The 19,135-nt window shown below is 41.0% G+C and overlaps 1 protein-coding gene across 7 annotated transcripts in view; it reads right to left on the bottom strand.

The window, feature by feature from the left end:
- Nucleotides 1-1,519: 1,519 nt before the first annotated feature.
- The window catches only part of MED15 (mediator complex subunit 15), a 30,363-nt gene continuing 12,747 nt past the window's right edge, over nucleotides 1,520-19,135 (bottom strand). For 2 of the 7 annotated variants that reach the window (XM_086474483.1, XM_086474481.1), the window contains 10 exons: nucleotides 18,440-18,517; nucleotides 7,370-7,506; nucleotides 6,943-7,070; nucleotides 5,983-6,117; nucleotides 5,529-5,592; nucleotides 5,295-5,361; nucleotides 4,663-4,823; nucleotides 4,291-4,457; nucleotides 3,322-3,420; nucleotides 1,520-3,094 (listed from right to left, as the gene is read on the bottom strand). In XM_086474483.1, the coding sequence (XP_086330609.1) occupies nucleotides 2,958-3,094; nucleotides 3,322-3,420; nucleotides 4,291-4,457; nucleotides 4,663-4,823; nucleotides 5,295-5,361; nucleotides 5,529-5,592; nucleotides 5,983-6,117; nucleotides 6,943-7,070; nucleotides 7,370-7,506; nucleotides 18,440-18,517 (1,173 nt within the window). In that variant the 3' untranslated portion in view covers nucleotides 1,520-2,957. Of the gene's footprint in view, nucleotides 3,095-3,321; nucleotides 3,421-4,290; nucleotides 4,458-4,662; nucleotides 4,824-5,294; nucleotides 5,362-5,528; nucleotides 5,593-5,982; nucleotides 6,118-6,942; nucleotides 7,071-7,369; nucleotides 7,507-13,170; nucleotides 13,175-13,398; nucleotides 13,519-18,439; nucleotides 18,530-19,135 lie in introns of all 7 variants that reach the window. The other 5 variants (XM_086474482.1, XM_086474478.1, XM_086474477.1 and 2 more) reach the window with 5 other exon arrangements.

Here is a 19,135-nt window from a genome sequence, read left to right on the forward strand (position 1 = left end):
AGCTGCGCTGCAGCAGCAGCGATACTACTGTAAAATGTCCGGGGCTGGGCAGAGCAGTGAAACCATCTACTAAACAAACAGGAGAGCACCCACCCGTGTGCGGTGACCGCACTCGTGGCAGCACCGGACTGGTTCCACACCGGGCGTCATCGCTGCCCAGCTCTGCCACGCTGCTGCCCCAGGCAGGGCCCCAGCTGACACCGCTGGGACAGGGTGAGGGAGCTGCCCGTAGCCCCCACGCCCACCTCCCCAAACCCCCAGCTGCTGGGGGGGCCCTGGGGCAGCGCGGTGTGGGCGGGCGGGCGGGCAGCCGAGCAGAGCGCTGCCTCCCGGCGAGTGACCGCAACAGGACCACGATGGTGGAACTGGGGAGGGGGATGGCAGCAGCTGCTCCTCAGCAGCACCTGTCGCTCTGCAAGCTTCCTTAGGTGACACTATTTGGAAAAAAATTATACGTATTTTCCCACTCTATTACAGATCTTCATTAATCTCATTATTCATTAAACTCATAATGAATCAGGGACTGCTACTAGGAGTTATGCCACATTTTCCTGTTGCTGCAGACAGGATGAATGAAAAGCTGATCAGACATCACCCATTACCTTGTCATCAATACTCGCAGCTGGAAGATGGAGCTGCAAGGAAGTCTTGAAAACCTGTCACCTTTTCTTGCAGTGTAGCTAGACAAAGCAAAAATTATGTGGGTTTTTTTTTTTTTTTTCCAAAGTTCTAGAGAGTACGGGAGTCCCAGGTTACCACCTCCCAGGTCATGGGGTTTTGTTTGGGTTTTTGTTTTGTTTTTTATTACAAGCTCTGTTGTTAGTAATACGAGAATCTGAAATTGTGAAACACAAACCAAACACAATGCTGAGAATGCTCGGGGGGGGGAAGTATTTAACATTACAGTGGTAGAAATATTTAGCGTTGTCCTCTAGAAGCAAGTCTATATGCTCTCTAGCATATGCTACTGTATAAAAGGTCAACTCTTTTTTTTTTTTAAATGAACTCATGTGCATCTCCATGTTAGATATCTTCATAGATACCTACCCCAGCTTATCTCACAATACTTACCCCCCCATGATGACACAGGAGTCAAACTACAGAGTTCCTCCACGAGAGGTGCTTCTGGAACACATGCAGCAATCAAAAAAAAAAAATCCATCCCTCATCAAGGGGCAGGGGGGATCTCAGTCAAGTATCTTACTAACATGGCACGACCTAGGGTACTAAACAATAAAAAGCCGGTGTTTTCACTGTCTACTTTGTGATTTCGAAACATTCTTATTTCCCTGGGATGAGGCGGCCCCATTTCCCCCCCCAGCCTGTTCCTGCCCTCAGAGCATGGCAAACAGCAGGCACAGCTGCGTCTGTACTTCTGTCCCCGTGCTCACTCTCACCCTTCCCGCAATTTCCATCCTCTGAGCTACTTCCTCCATTAACACTAGAAGTAGCTCAAGTGACCATCATCCAAAGGACACAACAGAACCAGGTTCTACGGATCAACGTGGGAAGAGCAGTATAACGTTAGCATCCAACACAGGAATAATAATAAATTTATTACAATAGAAACGAACAGATAATGCATTAGTTCATGTACAAAATACTCATAGCATTCTGCTGCCTCAATCAGTGCTTACTAAGTACCCACATTTAAAAAACATCCTAGGACTGATGACACCACACAGATTTACAAAGGTCATAGCAATCTGACACTACTGTAAGAGAGCCCAGCTACTCTTTAAGGTTTGCTGCACAATACAGGGAGATGGAGCAGGATGTAATGGGAACATCTGAAACTTGAAATTCTTCTGCACCAGGAAATTAAGAGTGACCAACTTATAAGCAGGGGAAAAATAAAACAATCACACTACACATGGAATTAGTGACTCATGGCAAACGTTTTCGTTAGCAGTGCCCAACAATAAGGCAGCCGATGACTGGCTTGAGTGCCCATCATTGCTCAAGGCACAAAATATTAGTTGTCAGTTCTGCTCCTGAGCCATGGTCGTTTTTTCCTTTTCTTTTTAAACAAACTGATGTAACACAGAAGCATTTTCACTCACTGCATCAACAGCCAAAGGAAGCCAGATGCCTCAGAGAGACTCGGTAAAAGAAGAAACGTAGACAAGCCTGCTGCATCGATGTGTGTTACTAGGGCGTTACACTGCTGGGGTTTTCTCCTCCACCTTCACGTACACATTTACTGAGTTTACAGGGGAAGTCAATGTGCACATCAGTTTATCTTCTTCCTCATCACCTCGCTCTTTTGGAGAAACATGTGGTCCATGCTAACCAAAAAATTGTTTATACAAAGTTGTGTTTAAAATAAGATACAAAATACTTTTTTTTTTCCCCCCGCTCTGTTTGGTTCCCCACCCCCAAGTACAATTATCCAGATTTAGCTCACGTATTTGAGGGATGCCTTAAAAAGCTGTAATTATTCCTCTCTGGGCAAAGCTAATAGGCAAAAAGATTCCTGCAACCACTGAGAAGTTTGCAAGCACATTCTAGTTGCAGCTAATTTATTTCTGGGGCAGTATCAAGTCACAAAACATACAGTGTGAAAGGAAAACTGGCACTGAGCAAACTTTGAAGCAAATTAGGACATTCTCTCTCTACTCCCTCTTATACAAGACTCCCTGATGGAAGTCCACAAATAATTTCTTCTCTAAGAAGACAATAAAAACTCATCCTAATACAGTCTCAAGAACCATATATACACACATTTTGTTTATTTGAAAATGCTGGCAAAAGTCCACAGAGGCAGAAGATAAAGGGCACGAAAGCTAAGTCTAACATCAGGTTCTCTACTGAACCTGACACCTAGAAACAAAACAACATAAGGCTTCTTTCTTCTGAAGTACCCTCCCCAAAATGCCTGTGATTTTCCAGTGGCATGTGGAAGAGGCCAGCTGTTGAGATCTTCCTTCCTTCTTCGCGATTTGCAAAGTGAGATGTTACGCAGCAGAGAGGCAGGCCTGACGAATGCTTTGTGCCCAGGTGTTTAAGAGTGCCGTCACCGAATGCTTGTCTGGAAGCTGCAACAGTTTTGAAGTCATGTACCGATACACCGACTGCAAAAAGGGGTTGGCTGCTGGAAAAAATACAATAACAGATAAACGGATATTATAATAAAAATAAAATAAATAAAATTTTAAAACATTTTAAATTTTTATTTTAATGTTTTGTTTTTATTTTATTATTTATTTACTAAATTTATTTTTGAATTTAATTTTAATAATATTACTATATTAGGCATAAACATTTCCCCACTATTACCACATACACATGCCCACAAATGTCACGCTAGCACCCTCGTACCGTACTGTCTAGGGTTTTTTATCCACAGAGGGCTCTGATCTGGATAGTCCGCTGGAACACTGAGCTGTAGCGGTGGGACATTTGGAAGATTCTTGTCATCTAGAATGCAAACACACTTTCCATCAGAACAAAGCATTCCTTGGTGACAGAGGGGTTTTTTTTTTGTCCACAATTCAGCTTGGTTTCTAGCCTCTGAACCCCAAGGAGGAACCAGGCCGTACATCCCCATTTTTATTGGAAGGCAAACTCATTGCTCACGTTAATAACACTCTCAAATTCTTGGAAGAAAAGCCTGGAAACAGAGCTCCATCTCTTACACATTTCTGCACCTTGTGAATCTCACCATTTCATCAGCTGAACTTCACTAAGTTAGAGACCTCATTTTTGAAAATTAAGTACCTTATATAATAATATTCAGGGCAAAAATGGTTCAGATTTCTCAAATGAAGGGAAGGAGGAAAGAATCTACTTTCCCCATTGGAATCCAAGAGCAAAACAAGTTAAGAGACTACAACATGAAAAAAAAAAAATGCAGTCTGAATTTCTTTCTTGAACGTACACCATTGTCAGCGATCACGAGGACAAACTGAAACAGACCTTCCCAAAAATTAACATTTCTCTAGCTCTGTCCTAGTTGTTGCATGCAGAACAATTCTCACACCTCAGTATAGGTCAAATCAGGAATCAAGATTGTAGCTAGCAACAAGTAATTTTCTAGACACTAGAGGAGATTGCCAACTGCAACGTCAGTGCAAGAAAGGATCGGTGTGAATGAAATCTCCAGCCGCACCCTGAAGCGGGCTGTGCAGAATGTCATGATTAAGCAGTGCTACGAACCTGGTCAAGTACAGACCATGCAGAAGTCACAGGCTGGCAAGACTCAAAACTGTTAGCGAAAAACTCTTAAAATGTCTACAATCAAGCTCAGCACTTCTTTCTGAATTCAGCCTTTCGTTTCTCCTTGCTTACCTAGCTTGCATATGAGATGCACTGTGCCGTTATTACTGCAGTGGGAAGGGTCTAGGTTCACCAGGAATTTAGGATTTAATCTTGCAACTTCCCCTTGTAAGACATTTGGTATGGTCTGTCTTTCATCCTCTTCATATTTCCGTTTTCGAGAGGAAGGAACGGGGGCTCTATGTAAAATACAATCCACAAAAGGCCTAGGTGAAAATGTTATGCCAGCACTGCATTTGTCAAATACTTTACACGTGTAAAAAGCAAAGATAGAACTCACACCCACCCATAAACCCATCTGTTGTTTTAATAGTTTCTACAAATAAATATTTTTTTCCTTAAATAATGAACAATTAAGGCAGACAGTAGGTCAAGGATACATACGTGATCGGTGGTCCGTGAATTGCAGTCATAGCTGGCATAAATGTACGGTAAAGGGAATGGTTGAAGACTGGTGAACGGATGTTGGCCAAAACAGCATCCAAAAGCGGCTGACACAAGTACTGCTGTTTGGTGGGAGGCACTGGGGGAGGCGGGGGAGTAGGCTAAAACACAAAAGAAGCCCCTTTTCTTTTAATTATCACCAAAAAAGAAGTCTCTACTACTGATGCCACAAAATTTTATAGCAGTAGATTTCCAATGCATGAAATGCAAAGGACTCTCAAATCTGCATACAGGAACATTAAGGAAAAAAAAGAAAAGAAAAATTAAAAAAAAAGCCATCCGCAGGTTTCACTTCAGAAGTCTGTCCTGCAATCAGCTGCAGAAGTCCACAGACAGAATTGCTCAAGCCTTTGCACAAAACACAAGAATTTGAAAGTTCAGTTAACAGGTACATATGGGTGATTCATGTGAAGTAAATGCTTGCCCATTTTTTTCCTTTTCTCTTATTTTGTCCAACCTTACTTGAAGTATTAGCAGCATGAGCAATGACAAATGCAAAAAATTACCTTCCTGTATCATAAGACCTTTTGGAATTAATTGCTTATCTCTTGCTAGCACAAAGCACTACATACCACAGCCATATCATTTTTCAGCTTCTCTAGAGCAATTTCACATTTCTGCAGTGTCTTCAGAGGGCACCTGCAGAAAAGGGAGAAATTTCATCACCACAAAGTGGTCACCTTGGCTGAAGTGTTTGTTATCTGAGCCCCACAGACAGCCCCAACGCCAAGGTGGCTGGATGCTAACCCACAAATTTCTGGAAGAGCTGGGAGAGGTGATGCCCAGCCAAAAGGAAAAAGAGTTACCGTTTTGAAGGATCCGTCAGGATATCCAAGAGACTCTTCATTTTACTCAGGTCCTTCTTCCTGTCTGAAATAGTATCAGAGACACAAACACTGACGACAAGGATAGCTTCCATACTTGCAGACAGAACTACAGTATAGTCAGAAGTGAAAGCATGAGCTAGCACTGAAGAAAGTAGTGAGGATCAAAGACCTTTCATCTAATCATAAGTATATCCACTGTGTAAGCAATATCTGTCTCAAAAATATCGTAAGTAATGGAAAACTAACGGGAATTTAAGGATGAGGATTCTACCTCTCCTCACAGTAAAATCTTTACAATTACAGGTAAGAAAGAACAACTAACTTCCACGTTTAATCCCTGGAATAGAAACCATCACAAAAGGCAAGGTACTGCTTCTTTCTTCAGAGGAGACAGCTGACAGAGAAATGCATGCCTAAATATAGGGAACCTCACCTTCATTTTTATCTATTTTATTAATCATCCTCCGGAGTGGCTCAATGTATTTTGACAGCTGTTTGAGTTTCTCCAGATACTGTTGCTCCTCTGACTGGCTAGAGCTGGCTGGACTCATGACAGAATTTGGATTTCCTGGCAAGAAGTAAAGACTGCATGTCACGGGGATGATAAAAGGTAACTGCAGAACAGCACTCTCACATTTTGGAACCCAGATCCAAAAAGTGGCACTCTCAAGGTGTAGCTCATGTCAAACATCCAAATCCACAGTTTAAGCACTTGTCCAACCCTCTAGTCTTTGTGTAGAAACAGTGTGTTCTGCGGACAGAACAGCAATTCCCATTTAACACTTTTTTTTTTTTTTTTTAAAGGTTTCCTTCACTCTGGTGCATCAAACACTAAATCAACACACTGAATTTGCTGCAGTTTTCCTTAATTCGGTGCTTTCCAAACTGCAGAGCACACAACACTGGTATGAGAATGAGCCAGCATGTTACTTCCATTCACAGTATCAGAAACTGCTCATTATGTCTAGGAGAGAGAAGAGCACAAGTGTCAGAGTACACCCAGGAAGGCATTTTGGAGCAAAGCAGCCTGCCACCTGTGATTAAGCGGTTATATCCCTTACAATTGCATGCTGTTGCTAAGGGTTCCTTCCTGCATGGAACTAAGCAATCATTATGCCCCATTAAATTAAGTATCATTCTTTTTTCAAAAGATTGGGTAAGTTAGAAAAACCCATTACATAGTTCAGTGATGAGAAAAGAGGTTTCAATGGATCTCGATTTGAGATATCCATGTCGTTGTGTGGTGCATGTGATGTTCGTTATTTGCAATGCTGGCTGCTTTGTAAGAGCTCTTTAAAGTTTACATCATGCCAAACAATAACAGGTTTCCTGGGAACTATTACCAAAACATACCCCAACTCATGGTTTGCAGTATAGTTCTCAGATCATTTACCTGGAGTATTTAAAGGGCCTGGGGATGGGACACTAAAGTTCTGAGGTGTTCGTGCAGCTGCTGGGCTCTGGGATGGTTGTGGAGATGGACTGGGGAGAAAGCTGCTGGGTGACGGAGCTGGGCCAGAGCTGAAAAATAAGCATAAAAATCAAATCTGACGAGGAAGCACGATCAGCCTGTGAGCAGACAGGCTTTTAGTCAGCGTTGTTATGGCACTCTAGCTCTGCCAGTAGAATTAGTAAGGATTTCTTTATTCAAAATAGGGGTTTTCAGAGTGTATTTGGCACAATCCCACCTGTGCTCTCACTGAAGTTGATATTAAAATTCATTCACTTCAAAGGAAACATAGTAAGATATACTGAATGCTTCAGAAAACCTCACCCTTACGGCACTGACAAAGGTCCTCAAAAGTTGCAGTCTAGCTCACCTGACATTTGAATTTGGCTGAGAAGTTGGCTGGCCTGGCTGAGGAGATGGCTGTGGTGGCGGGGGCATTGATTGGGGTGTTTGGGCTTGTTGGACAGGAGATGGGGATGACATCATGGTAATATTGTTCTGGCTGACCTGAAACGTGGAAAAAGAGAACATCAACAACAACAAAAGGGAGCAGAGGATGGGAACCTAACTAAAAGGCTTTACCTACGGAGAGAAGCGTATCCTCAGGCCTACAAGAAATGAAAGTGTTAGTTTCCTGTTCTCCTCCATAATGACAGTCCCACCTGTATCACTCTTAAGGCTCCCAGGGCAGTACTTCATATAAATGTTACTAGAAATAACCATTAAAACTGCACACAATTTGAGTAACTGTATAATTGTTTTTCATTTCCCAAACCATCATGTTGCCGTTAAAATGTCAGAAGTGCCATCCAAAAACCCTATACTTTATTAGAACTAAAGAAAAGCAGGAAGAAAAGACAGTTCTAAACTCAAGAATTAACAGCCATAAACCCCATCCCCCCCTTATTTTGACATTTTAGTTACAGTCTTCAAAGGTCTGTCAGATTTGACTGTGGCTTCCCAACTGGTTTTCTTTAGGAGGAAGAAAAAAAAAAATTAAATAAGCCAAACCACCACCATCTTGTTTAAATATTCAGCTTTGAAAATCTGAAACACTCCAAACTGCATGGCTGGGTAGGAAAAAAAATGAAGTAGCTTTCTGACCCTTGGAGAATGATGAGGTGTGCCTAAAGGACAAAAAGACAAATAAGAGCATTTCCAGAACAGCACCAAACTCTGAGTAACAACTAAGTTTATCCTTTACACCCTAAAGTGCCAGAGCCAGATGATGTCAAATTAGAGCAACTTCTCACATTTGTTCTAACGGACATTTTTCCCCTTTATCACTTAAAACCAAACAAAAACCCCTGTATCATGGCCAGAAGCATGGTCTAGTAAAGCAGATATCAAGTGATCATGGTTGTTTAAGGCAGCACACGCAGAGTTCATATGACCTGAGGCTACAAGTAAGTACATACAGAGATAAATTGAATTAGCCCACAGAGGCCACATACCGTGACTCAGTAACCCACGCCTCCATCCTGTAAGTCATTGATTAGCACCTTTATGAATTAACTTTGTTTCCCTCAGTCTAAACCATTTTTAAGCAAAGTTCCCAGCAAATCCACAAGTGCCACACACTTCATGGGCACTGCAACTTGGTCTTGCCCTTCATTCACTCATTCAATATCCATCTAAATCACCCAGCTGGTTCCAGAGGACATGATACCTAGCATATCAAAAAGTAAGTATTGCATAGCCTAATTTTGCATGTACACACTGAATATAACAGGAAATGCTCTGCTTGGAGCATCACATGACCGCTATGCAAGAGGTCACACTACTAAAAAAAAAAATAATGGGCCCAAACAATCCCCAGCTAGGTGCAAATGTAAAACTACTAAACTTGAAGACAGTATGTTATTATCCATTAACACATACTTTAAAATCAAACACAGCCTGACATACTATGACTTTTATTTTTTTTAATCTTCAACAACTCCATTACCTTTGCAACCTCTCCTACAAAGATAACACCTAGAACAAGTGAGGCTGAAGTGATGTTTTAAATCAGCTATTATATCTTCCTTTTCTCCATAATCAACACTAGACTGCGCTTACTGTTTTTCACAGGAGGTGGATTCCTTAACAGCGTGTGTCTCATCAACAGTTGGAAAAGCATTTCTGATATTGAAATAGTCTGCCTCCCACAGAAACCAAGCATCTCACCACTGTTTGGAAGGATATGACGATGAACACTGCAAAAAGCACTCCCTGATATTTTTAAAATTCTATTAAACAGCAAGTGATTTAGAACTTACCCATATAGATGCTGAACCCATTTTTCACCAAGTCAAACTAAGACCACTTTTGAGTGGTTCATCACTTCCTGAAAATCAATCCCCTTTTAAGTGTCTCAAGTTGGTTACATAAAATGACTTCTGAAAACTTAAATCCTTGTTTTGGGAAGGAAGGAGAAAGATTTCATTAGGTTTTCTGCCAGATTTAAGCTTCTGTACCTACTTCAACACCAAGGTCCATTCACATTAATTTACAAATGTTGCAGAAAAGCAAAGAAAAGAACATGCAGCAATGCAGCATCTAAAGTGCACCTAAGCATAGAATGAATTAGACCCCTTTTTGCATTACCCCTTCTCATTTAAATCTGTGCATAGGCAAACAGCTTTCCTTCCTGCAACAGGTTTGCCCTCTGCCAGCTCCATTTCAGAATACCAAAGGCTAATGTCCAATATTAAGCAAAACTGCAGCATTTTCAAAAACACGCACTCAAAAATATGCAATTCTGACCTTACTGCCTCACTTTTCTTTGAAAGCAGTTAATTTGCTACATAATAATTTCCAATGTCATCTATACAACAGATCTAAAGATGCTTTCACCTTCAGATTTCTACGTTGTTTGCAGGATATGGATTAAGATTGTAACAACGTCATGAAATTTCCACTTCTAGGGAATACTCTTTCCAACTGACTCCCACTAAAAAGAAGCCTTTAAAAAGCCCCACAAAAATACCAGTAAACCCAAAAGACAAAAAGCCCTCCCTCTGGAGCTGTAACTCTATTAAACTCATTTAGCTCCTCATTTAACTCGAGTTAAGCCACGGTTACTGACCATTTGTACACCCTTCATCTTCAACATACATAAGGAAATGCAACTACACATTTTTCACCGCAGGATGAGAGCCGCTGCATCTACAAGCATATCCATGCACAGCTATCACAGCCCACTGAACCTGAATTCACTCTGCGGCTCTACAGTGACCAGATCATGACACCAAGCCCTAATGTTCTGAAGCCTTGCCCATAAGATATTTACGCTTGCATGACAAAAGTTTGCACTTAATATCCACTATATCAAAGCTACTTAGAGCACACCGTCCTGAAAGATAAACTTAGCTACGAGGCCTACCTCCAGCTTGCCAAGTCTCAGGCAAACACCAGCACTCAGCAGACAAAGCTAGCGAGAGTTTTTCAGAAGCTCCCAGTAGCAAGAGTGCACAATACGCAGAAGCTAGGAAAAGGAGACTGCAACAAGGAAGTGATGGGTAATAATGAGGAACAGTAGAAACACTTTTAGTCTAAAGGGAAACTCTAGAAAGCATTGACACTACTGTCCTCACAGTTTCAGCGTTAAGCCAGCAAGCACAGCCTTGCCTACTCCGTTGCAAACTGGGTTTAAAGTTCACAGTTACGCTGCTTTACGTGACAAAATGGAAACTCTGCAGAGCTTCAAATAAGTTCAGATACAGGTTCCCACATTCCCAGTCACCCCTTGCTTTACTTTAATATTAACTCCGTTTCACTTTTTTCCCCCTATATTTTCAGTTTGCTGGATTTCTGTGCCAACAATAAATTGGAAGTTCATACTATTGCAGACTGCAATAAATTCGTAGACAGAACTTGGAGGCTTTGACACTAGAAACACAGTTTGTATTTGTATTAGCACATCAGTTAGCTTTTGCTTTAGCAACTACGTAAGTATTAGATTAATATAATCTTTTAAAATTTCAAGATCAGCAGGTGTCTTGAGCCAATCCAAATATGGTATATGAAACTTCTCTTAGCTGTTCAAAAAGTGCCACTAACAATGATTGTAGTTCACGTTTGGCGACTATTCAGACACAAACAAACTTCAGCTAAGAAAAAAAAAATTCTCTGGCAATTCAAAAGACCAAGAGATTGTGGAATACAATGCCACATCAGTAAATATACTCTTTTGATTGAAAAGACTGTAATAGAAAAAAAAAAAAAGCCAATTAAACAGAAACAACCACTGCAGAATCAACTGAGCCTCATGATAAAAAAGGGACAGACTGATATTTTTGTCACGTGGGGTAAAAATAAATAGCCACACAGTATTGATATCACATCTGGTCCTTTTGTTGGAAGAGATTCTTCAGTTTAGGAAAGAACCTTCAATACGAAGATTCTTTCCTAAAGAGAAAAGACACTCTGAACTACCTATCACCAAGTCTAAATGACTTTAATACTGTAGTCAAGTAGATGATAGACTCAATAACCAGATATATGCTAGAGCCCTTTACCCTATTGTGAACAGCTGGAAGGACTCTGATGACAAGAAAGTCATAACATATCCATCAGACAAAACTGTTTAACCATTTAATGAAATTAAGAGGCATAAATTGTAACATTTCTAATTTCTAATCTACCTGGAACCTGAACAAAAAGTTTTGGCAGACAGCACTGGAGATTCATGCTGATCCAGAGCTGTCACATATATGGCATGTCAAACTGGCTTTAAAAACATGCTTCCTGCCACCATTAAACCATGACTCGCTCACTCATCCTACCTCCTGCTTAGGAGCCATTTTCACTCCAATCCATTGTTCATACAGAAATTTCCTTTATTCTTCTGCTTCTCTAGTTGTTCAGTCTTCTACATCATTTTCACAATCCTTAGCATGCTACCTTGATGACCAATTCAAATCAAAGCTCCTCAATAACCAGACATGACAGCACTAAAAGATCAGCCTATGGCACTTAGACTAGAGGTCTTTTGTTACGACTCAAGTATTAAATATAAGCCAATCTAATCCTTAAACACCTATTGGAAGGCCTCATTGTCAAACCAAACATCCCGAATACTTCATATGGCAGATGATTGTCTCAGTTATATATAAACTGCTACAGTGAATAAAGCTCAAAGTAAATTCTCCTCTGACTCAACTAAAATAAAACCTAAGCATAGCTGTTAACATATAAACAATGACCTGGATTGAAATGACCATCCATCCTAAACCAGAAACAACCAGACCTAGCTGTTTGCCTAGGTCTGCAGAATCGGTCTGGTCACTGTATCTGCCTTGGCAAATTCCTGAGAAGAAAAGGCTGAGCCTACTAAACTTGATGCAGCAGCACTAGGAAGCAGAGTTTCAGATATTCCACAGCCCCATGACAAGCTTGCAAAGAGCGGAGACACTTTCATTCAACCTAAGAACAAAACGCAGCAGTATTAAGAACTAAAACTGCACCTGGTATTAAATTTGAAAATTAAGATCTAGAAGAACAAGGCATGAGGTTCACGAACAACAGACAGAAAAATGCAGTTGAATGCTATTCCACCATCATCATATGATACGTATTTAAACCAACAGTAAATAGGGCTCAGCAAACTTGAGCAGAGCAGTGCCTCATTTTGTGACGTACTGGTAAGAACCCAGTTCTATTTCATTCTGGTTCTCCCCATGCCTGCTCCCCCCAGATGACACATTTTTCTTGCAAAACTCGACTGTGAGGTCTTTAGCAGGTCCGCACCTGCACCAGGCAGATGCAGTACTCTGACCTCACATATCTTCCAGCAACAGCTGGGCAGGTGCTGCCAGCCTGCCTACCCAGGATCTTCTCTGGTGCAGGTACAAGTGGAATCCTTCTGGCAATTCCTCTCACACAACCATGAAAGAAAAGAACAGCTCCATTTCTTGGTCCCTGGTACCATACCAAGAAGCTACTCAAACTGAAATGCGCCAAGTTTACTATTAATGAAAGCAGCACCTGTACAGACCATGAATACATGATAAGTAAGGTCCCAGACACAACTCAGCCAGGACACTGCAGTACTGACTTGCAACACTCTCATAAATGCACACCCATGGAGTATGGACAAAGACTAAACAGAAACCACAAAGCTCTAATTTGAGACTTGAATCAATTCTAAACATGGAAACGATTTATGTGTTAAAAACAAAGATCTACGCTGCTTTAAAAACACTTTTGATACCCCAAGCTCTCAGAAAACCTATTATTTAAAATGCAAAAGGATCCATAAAAGAACCTAAACAGCCCAATACCCTGAGTAACACCAGTAAGTCAGTCGTTTGATGAAAAAGTGAACTTCCCCTTGCTTGAAAGCAAGCGCTACACAATCACGTATTGAACGCTTTGCACAATTCCTGACGCAATGTGCTTCGACTCAGTAAATACCTGTGGCATTTGCTGTCCGCCCAAAGGAATGGAGCTTGGCGGTGTAGCAGACACAGCGGTGGTAGGCGGGAACCGTGGTCTTATTTGCATCCCACCTCGGGCCATAGGTGCGGTGATCATCTTTGAGGACAGAGGGACAACAGACAAAAGTAATCGCAAAACAAGAAATGCAGTGCACTGGCAGGATGAGAAGCACATGCAACCTCCAGGAATTAGGGGGAGGGGGAGCATGAAGGGAAGGTTAGTGAGCTTTTCTCTAAAGGTTAACCTAACATGCTAGCTTATAAACCAAACTCCCTTTTATACTCTTTCTATCCATTTTCAGACAGTATCTAATGAACTCTAGGTATCTTGAGGGAGCTGATATAGAGAGTCAGATTCATGGGTCAAGGGTTGACTACGTTATCCTTTGCATCGAAGGCTTTTCCTAAATTTTGCCTGACTTTTTGAATTTCTAGAATTCTTGGAAATAAGTATTCTAAGATTGTTGTCAAGAATGTTCTATATAAGAAGTTATATAATGTGCTTTTCCCCACCATGGACTCAAAGGATTTAGCAGTATTTGCATATGCTGCCCTTCATTATAAAAGAATCTGGCAGGCAGCTCAACAGCAACTGTCGGTAGGAATGCTCCACAGTGAGCAAAACTTCAGACCAACCTAACCTATGACACTGCAACAATGCCAAAGACAACAAAAAGGACTTACGGGTTTGAAAAAGCTATTTCCTTCCTCTCATAACCCACTGAATAAGTCAAATATATCCTTGTAATTTCCATCATTTTGACAAATACCCTTTCCTCTATTACTAAGCTGTGCTGAAATATTCTGTTCTGAGTCCATAATCTGCATCAAGCTTATTCATGTACTATTTGGTTCTCTAGATGTATAGACTGAGCACACCCTAAAGTACAATCATTTAGGACAGATGATGAAGGTTAGCAATAGAATGGATTTGTATTTTAAAATAGTATTAGGACTATGCTACTCTGCAGTGTCCAGAAGTACCTTCCAGAGCCATCAGCCTGCATGAGCCACACAGATTTAACCATATATATCTGTATAGCTCTCTGTTACTTAAAAGTTGATATTACTCCATATATGCTGAGAATTTACAGCAAATACAGCATCTTTTTGAGGTAGTTTTGGCAGATTCACTTACCAGTAAAGGAGCTTCTGTTTGGTACTTCAAGGACCTACAGTAAAGTTCTCTGGGCTACTTTTTTTTCCAGCATACATATTACCAAGGAACCTACACAGGCCCTAACTAACCTACAAGTTAATGAAGTCTCCTTTCAGTAAATGTTTGGGGGCATTCTTGCTTAGTGTTCTATGTAAATGGACTGAAGCAGCCAGCAACATGTCTCTAGAGAGTCAGAGAATGCATGTGCTTACAATTGTTAAAAATAAAATTAAATACAACATAGCAAGACGGAAAAAGGAAAGCAATAACTGATAAAGAAAATAGTGTCAAATTCAGCACAGCTGTTAGTTCACAACATCAGAGCAATGTAGTCCCTTTCCATCCAGGCAAAGAGGGATGGTCAGAGACAGGATTTCAAAAGGGAAACAAATGAGAGCGTTTCAGACATCACACACACATGCACGTGTACATGTACACACACAGCATGCAACAGCCACCACAAGCAAACACAACAACCCAGCACTGGCACAAAGCACAGGTGGATGCTACAAAGTGCAGTGAAGAGCTACAGTATCAACATGAGAGCTGGTGAAGCAACACAACCCTAACAAAAAAAACCAAAAACAAAACCAAAAAAAAAAACGAAAAAAGGAAATTGCTAGGAAAAACACCCAAACATATCCTTCCAGGCACAATCACCCCATCTTAGACCCTCGTGAATGCACATGGATCTCTGGAGCGTGTGAAATCCCAGGGATGTTATGGTGACCCACATGTCCCATCTTGATCCTGCTTCTCAGGCCACACCACCAAAGTGTGAGGATTTAGATTACCTCCTCCGAGGCCAAGGAAATTAGAGGCATATTCACAGGTCAAGTGTCTGGCAAACCACTGAACACCAGCGTGACAAACTCCAATTCGAAGGCTTTCAGTTGTTTGTGTTATTGTGGCTGGTCAAACATGTATGCACATGCACACAACTTTGGGTTTGATTTTTTGGTGCCTTTTTTTTGTCTGTTTTGAAATGTCTGCTTTGGAAAGGAAGTGTACATATAATATTGCATCAATTCCACTCTCTTAACAAAAGTAATGTATTTTTCCCATTCGCCAGCTGATTTACATTTATGAAACCTGTGACCCTTTGACAAAGGAGTCTGGAAAGAGGGTTCCAAAGACTGCATCTATTTCATGCAAAGCAATATATCCATGAAGGAGTTGTTCTTGTCAGTCTAAAAACAGAAAACAACCAGAAGTGTTCAAGTACTTTTGAACAAGGTTTAAACTGAAGGCAAATCCTCCTCCACGAGTGAAACTGATCTATTTCAATTTTTAGAACACAGAATTTTACCCCATAAAAACAGAGACAAGCAGAGGAAGAGTCTCCCTCCACTGCAAGATAAAAAACCCATTTGATAAAAATGAAGTGGAATATAACAATTAGAATCCTGAACCTGTAATTTTATTTCAGCTAAAATCCAAAAATTCAGAATTCTGTAAATACGCAGCTTCTGGTGAGCACATGTAAGTACTGTGCCACTGTCACTCCACTAAAGGCAGCTCTGATTTTCAAAGGGCAACAGCCAATCTGCATTCTGAGCGCCTGAAGGAGCTGCACCAGAACAGTGATTTAAACTCCAGTTGACTACAGATTTTCTCTTGGTGCTGCAAGCACTTCTTTAGCACTCTGTGGTCACTAGGACACATTTTATTCACCAGCTTCACCTGTGAGTTACATGCTTACAAGGACTAGACACCCAAGCAGGGTAACATTGACCTGCATGATGTCTTTATGACTTCAGAGAAGAACCTCAAAACTCACATGGATCCACATTTAAACCTGGGATTGCTGTTACTGCTATGTAGGAAGGATGAACAGAAACTTTACGTAAAAGGAAAAACACAGCCATATCAACCAAAATTCCCAGTTTGAAAGCCCATAGAGACTAAGTTTAAAGGTAATAAGCAAAGATTAGGATAGGCTTTGTTTATAACGAAAGCTTCCCTGAACCAAATGAAGAAACCAAGGCAGATTTACTAAAAATGCTGGTGCTAGTGAAAAATGTACTAAATATAAAGCAAAATCTACTCTTAAAAGAAGCTTCTTGTAAGTTAAAGAAAATCCATGTCAACACACAAGCTGCATTGTAATACTGTACACAGCCACAATCTTAAAACGAAGTATTATACTAAAAAAATATTTATGCACGTACAAGAAACCCATTTAACTATTGGACTTCACAGCACTAAGTGAATTTCAGTAGACTCATATTGCAATGGCATGAACATAAATGCAGTGAAGTCTGCATGTGGAGCTTTCTAAGCTCCACCTGTGATAGACAATGAGCAATCCCTGAGTTTACTACACATCTGAATAAAGCTGCAATACAAACCCCACTGTCAAACAAATCACCCAAAACTTTTCAAATGCACCGTGCTGTTAAGCCACTGGCATATGAATTCACTAAACAGGGCAAGAATGAAGTGGACTCTACATAAGCACAATCCATCTGCTTAGGAGTTGAAAAGAGCACCATTAAGTTAGTAAAATGAAAAAAAAGTCAGTCTCCTTCCAGTCAGCCTAAGTCCCTGCAGCTCCCACCTGGAAATTATTTAAGAAACAAACAGAAGTTTTAGTTCACATTTCAACTGTAGAAAGAATTCTGCATTGCTGCCAGTACTGTACCAATTGTACTTACCACTGCTCAGCTTTTACATCCTGTGTTATGTTGACACAGGCAAAAGGACCAATACAGAAACAAAACTGAGCCACCAACAAGGATGTGGGCCACCAGAGTTATAGTGCAAGACACTATTCCCAATACAAGTCTGGGAGATGTATGCTGAAGAACCAATTATTACCACAGTCCACGTAAAGGGCTTCCAAATTTCTTATCCAATCTATAATATTACTTGTGCACTGAAGGGAAAATGGTGCATGCAGACATGGAATGTCTGGGTACACGAAAAGAACTCTGCCATTAATCCTAGTCAACCTCATTTCATCTGTCTGCCTCAGTCTCTTCATCTATGAAGTGGTGACAATTGTACTTACCCATGTCTGTAAAATGCCTCAATATGAAACACTACAGAGGTAAGCCACAAAAGACTATTTCATATTCTTGTGGAAAATGGATGAGAGGTTCAGCTCAAGCCATTCCCAAGCTTTTTTCCCCATGTCTCCTTCATACCAGACACATATCAAGGAACAATCACTGGGGCTACAAGTGTATTGCAGGATAAGAAAACTGTGTTAGACAATAAGCTTTCACCCAGCACTTTTTTTTTTTTTCAAATGTAACTCTGCACTTGTGACACGTGCCATTTTTTCTCCACAATTCACATCCAGAACAAGAGCAATCTATATCTACCACCCATTTCACTCAGAAAAAGAACGAAAGATGAAAGGAATGAAGGGGAAGTGCAGACAGATTTAATTGTCTATGCTATTATTTTATGGTCGATACATGGAGATGGAAAGTAAACCACATGTGAATAAAGATAGCAGGCAAAGATCCACAGTACAGAAATCTGTTTACACACCAAAGCAGTCACCTAAGAAAGTTTAACGAAAGAAGAGATGATACACTCCAGGTACCAACAGTCAGACTTGTAGTGTGACCACAGTAGGCCGTCTTATTGATGTGCATTCCTGTGTCAGTACAGGCAACGATCTTACCTACTCAGGACAGAGAGCATGCACAGAGAGATTGTCAACGAAATCCTGCCTCTGACTCCAGGCAAAGGAGAAACAGCATAAAAGACCATATCCCCATTATAAAGGGCATGACCGATGTCAGACCCCTCATCAGAAAGCCACCAGAAACCCATCTCCATGCTCACCTCTAGCATGCACTTGCTACAGGCCTGTAACTAGTGATACTGGCTCCTGGGCCCTTACCTGCCCTGAGGCTCCCATCTGAGCAGCTTGGGCCTGAGCTGCTTGCACTGCTGCCGCTGCCTGCTGCTGCTGGACCAGCTGAGCTCTTACCTTGAGTATGAAAAGAAAGAATGAAGTAAACATAGGTATCTGATTAGGGTATGACACTTCTGTTTCAACTATATTGACTATACTCATAAAAAAGAGTGTGAAGACAAGATCAGCCTCACACACATAATCTTCCTAGAGCTTCTGAGCTTTCTTTGTGAAAACACATGCCCATGTTTCCAACATTTAGAACAGTCTACCCCTAGACTGTGCACCCAGGATTCAATTTCTTCTTGCAACTTCTTTCCTGTAATATCAGATCCTCCTATGACTATACTAGATACTTCACTTTCTGGAAAACACAGTTAACGACATAACCAGGTGCTGATTAAGCACCTACCAATGACCAGCATTTCAAATACATTATGACTGTTAGTGTGATGTACATGACATCTAACTACTCCTGGCTTAGCTGGTAGGAGCCAAAGCGGATGTATCAACTCGTCCATGCTGGGTCAATAATTTCTCAAGCGTGGCTGACACTCCACTGCTCCCCAGCAGGGCCCAAAGAAAAGTGGGCCTTGGGATTACGTCTGAGCTTTTGCTCAACAACACATATGGAACCCAGAAAAAAATTACTGTAATGCAACAGTTCAAAAAGCTGTACCA

The sequence above is a fragment of the Leptosomus discolor genome, chromosome 16 (genome assembly GCF_034619465.1).
Source record: "Leptosomus discolor isolate bLepDis1 chromosome 16, bLepDis1.hap2, whole genome shotgun sequence".
NCBI lineage: Eukaryota > Metazoa > Chordata > Aves > Leptosomiformes > Leptosomidae > Leptosomus > Leptosomus discolor.